This window comes from Alligator sinensis, unplaced genomic scaffold (genome assembly GCF_000455745.1).
Source record: "Alligator sinensis unplaced genomic scaffold, ASM45574v1 scaffold129_1, whole genome shotgun sequence".
In the NCBI taxonomy this organism is placed as follows: domain Eukaryota; kingdom Metazoa; phylum Chordata; order Crocodylia; family Alligatoridae; genus Alligator; species Alligator sinensis.
The window spans coordinates 1517288-1521039 of record NW_005842303.1 but is presented as its reverse complement, the minus strand read 5'-3'; the positions used below and the strand labels follow the sequence as shown (position 1 = coordinate 1521039).

Below are 3752 nucleotides of genomic sequence, written 5' to 3'. Positions count from 1 at the left end.
TCTGTCCCTCTATATATGGACAGAATAGAATCAGTTTTTGAAGCACTGTTTTAACCAAACTCAACATAAAGCAGGCGAACACATTTAAAGTGAGGATTTTATCTAAGCTAAGCAAAGGAGATTACTCCATTTGGTATTTCAGTTCAGTGCAGAGAACACTGAGCTATCAGCATGTGGCTCAACAAAATATTGCTTTGTAGCTATTAATTTTTTTAAGTGATCATTTACACTCACTGATGTTTAACATAATGTTTGAATAAATACTGTTGTGATTTTGTAGTGGCTTTACCTTAGACTGCTCTTTAAAGAGCTCTCTCTGCCTCATTGGATCATTGAGCTCAGTGTATGCATTACAGATCTCCTTTTTCAGGACAAAGAGTTCAAAACGTTCACTCAGTCCTTTCACTGAACGGTGCCTAGTTAGCAAGAAACAGAAATAATCATCAGGTACACTTTAACAATTCAGTATCCCACTACTTTTTGGAATCAAGGAATTCCAGTGAAGGATTCAACTTATACATACAGTTCAAGGCTTAGGCTTCATTTTAGAAGTTCTTTCCTCTAATTTATAAAAAAGCCATTTAATTATATCACATCTCCATTATTTTCTGATGTAAAACTACCACATTCTTCTTACTAGAATTGTGGGGAAAAAAATCTCACTGCTAAGAATAATAACAGTGATAATTTCACAGAGATTAAAGTACATTTTCCTAGATTAAAATACATTAGGCTAGACTATTGCAAGAGGAAAAAAAACTTTTCCCCTTGGATGATGAAACAGTTTCATTTGCCAGGGTTGTTTCTCCGAGATCCTGGAAATAAATTGTGATTGGGAACATTTAAAATCACATTGCAACTTAGCCTTCACTAGCCTTATGGATCAAGTAAGTGTTAGTAAAATGTAAATTAGATACCTCCATAGCTGATTGATGGGAGCAATCAAAGTATTCTGACATGTGAATGACCTAAACAGCACTCACAAAAAGCTGGGTCCACTATGTCTATTTGTGGTAACTATGACTAAGTATACCTCCATGAAGTAAATATACCTTTGAGGGAATTCATTCTGCTGAAACTCATAATACCAAAAAAGCTCCTTAATAAAAACAGCAGACCACAATATAAAGGTTTATAAGAACAGAAGTCAGACTTTTCATTGAAAACTGTCAATGCACACAAGTACCTTTTCTGAACACTGAAATAAGCTGAATACATGGTTAAGACAAGTAAAGACCCAACACTATTTCAGTTACATACCATTTAGCCAGTGGGCTCATGATCTGGGGGTGGTCACAAATGAATGTGGGGTTGATGCAGGAAACTTCAATAAACTCACCAACCAACTGGGGAGAGAAAGAGGGAGTGACTTGTTTTACTATTTATTTTCATTTCACTTTGTTCACACCAATATTCCATTTTCCCAAATGGTACCAGCAGAGTTGAAATCCAACCAAATAATTGTGGGACTATTCCCATTTTCTTGGGACCAAGTTGATCCTGCACACTTAGCTTTCAAAGATGTTAGTATGCCCTAAACCATTTTGGAGGCACATTAGGTTGAACCTTTTAAGTCCTATGCCTAAGGACCTACCAAATTCACAGTGGAAATGGGCTGCATGGCAACTCCTTTAATCTTGTAGGTTACCCCGTGCATCCCCTGGCCCCGGCTGATTGGCAGAGGGGCCCTGCCACTCGCTCCTGATTGACAGGGAGGAAAAAACCATGGTTTTAAATATGGCACCATTTTTGCCTCCTGGCCTGTCAGCAGCAAGCAGCAGGGCCACAGGGGGTCCTCAATGAATCAGCAATGAGGGGGAGAGGATGGTGCAGAGGGGAACCTGCAAAATTAAAGGAGTTGCTGTGCAGCCCACTTGCGCCGTGAATTCAGTAGGTCACTACCTATCCCCATCTTGGGGGGCTAATTGAAATAAGAAAATGACAAAAAACATAAGAGGAAGAGCTATCAAAATAAGCACTAAGAATACATTAAAGCAGTAGTAAAGTTAGGAGCCTATGAGACTTTGAAGCCCAAGAGGGACAGTCTCAAATAACAAAGGTAATTTGACTGCTTTCAAAAGTGGTAATACAGTCTAAGAGGGTATAAATGGAGAAAAAGTATTGGCTACTTTCAGTGTCTATATGTGCAATTAGTGCAACTGAATATACTCCAGCTCAATTTGAGTCAGAGTAAACTAATTCTGACATCCCCCTCTATACAGGCATTCAAGCACAGTAATTTACTGCACTGCCAGGTACCACTTGTATCTGACAGGACTATCTAGCTACACAGTAAATTAGTCTACTGCACCCTAATTGCCGCGCATGTGGAGAGGGTGACATTTTACTGTGCAGCGAATTAATCTGCTGTGTGGTAATGCATCTCGTGTAGATGCACCCTCTAAGTGAAAGCCAGAAGAGATTCACTAATAAGAAAGCTGAGCAAGTAGGAGTAAAAAATAGAAAAAGAAATGTACAATGTATTCATACAGGTAGGCTGAGATTTTCTGGAAACTTTAAAAATCCCAGCCTGATCCCTATAGTGAGCCATGAGTATACTATATGGAATATGGTATAATAGCTGCAATGCACACATCTGTAGGCAGCCAAGAATACTGTCCAACCTAAGATTCATAGATTTATAGATTGTAAGGTCAGAAAGGACCTCAGAAGATCATTGGGTCCAGCCCTCTGCACCAAGCAGGAAAGATAACTGGGGGTCAGGTGACCCCACCAAAGTGACTGTCTAGTCTCCTCTTGAAGATTTTCATGGCAGGTGATTGCACCACCTCTGGAGGGAGCTTTATTTCAGTCTATATACCCTGACTGTGAAGAAGCTTTTTCTAATATTGAGCCTAAATCAATCTTCCAGGAGTTTGTGGCCATTACTCCTGGTTTTCCCCTCTGGTGCCCTGGTGAACAGATGCTCACCAAGCCCCTGATGTACTCCTCTAGCGTAGTGTTAAGCTGCTACCAGGTCCCCTCTCAGCCTTCTTTTCCTCAGGCTGAAGAGACCCAGATCCCTCAGCGTTTCCTCATATGGCTTGCCTTTTAAGAGTCTTATCATATGGGTTGCCCTTCTTTGGACTCTCTCAAGCTTGTCCCCATCCTTGTTAAAGTGTGGTGACCAGAACTGGATGCACCACTGGTCTTACCGGTGCTGAGTAGAGTGGAAGAATCACCTCCTTGGTCTTACTGGAGATGCATTATTTGATGCATGTCAAAGTATTATTTACCCTACTGACTACAACGTCGGACTACCAGCTCATATTCATGCTGTGGTCTACTATTACCCCCAGGTCCCTTTCATTCATGGTGCTAGTCAGTTTGGTGCCACCAAGCCTATAGGTGTGTTGGGAGTTGCTCATCCTGAGGTGGAGCACTTTACGTTTCTCAATGTTGAAGATAGACAGTAGGCAGACAAGGTTATTTGGGTAAATCTGATATCTTTTATTAGACCAACTCAAATAGTTGGAAAAATTCTTCTTTGCAAGCCTCTAGGTACAAATGCCCTTTGTCAGGCTGGGGAAGCATCTGCAATTGGTGTGCGCTCTACCTGGTGTCACAACCCAAAGGGTGTGATTTTTGTTTTTGTGTGCTTCGGCACTACTAAATTTTTCCCGCTAAATTATAGCTTCTTTGCACGGTGGAGTTTTCTGCTGCAAAAGAGAACCCCGGTGCAAGGGAGAATTTCCCGCCAATTGGAAGCTTTCTTTGCAGGGTGCATTTCTTTGTTGCAGCACAGAAATGCT

At 41.0% G+C, this 3752-nt stretch overlaps 1 protein-coding gene across 2 annotated transcripts in view; it reads right to left on the bottom strand.

Moving 5' to 3' along the window:
• The window catches only part of LOC102368375 (lysine--tRNA ligase-like), a 58268-nt gene that overhangs the window by 3612 nt on the left and 50904 nt on the right, over positions 1–3752 (bottom strand). For both annotated transcript variants that reach the window (XM_025209698.1, XM_006028303.3), the window contains exons 11-12: positions 1261–1346; positions 290–416 (exon numbers count right to left, since the gene is read on the bottom strand). In XM_025209698.1, coding sequence (XP_025065483.1) covers positions 290–416; positions 1261–1346 — 213 coding nt within the window. The remainder of the gene's footprint in view (positions 1–289; positions 417–1260; positions 1347–3752) is intronic.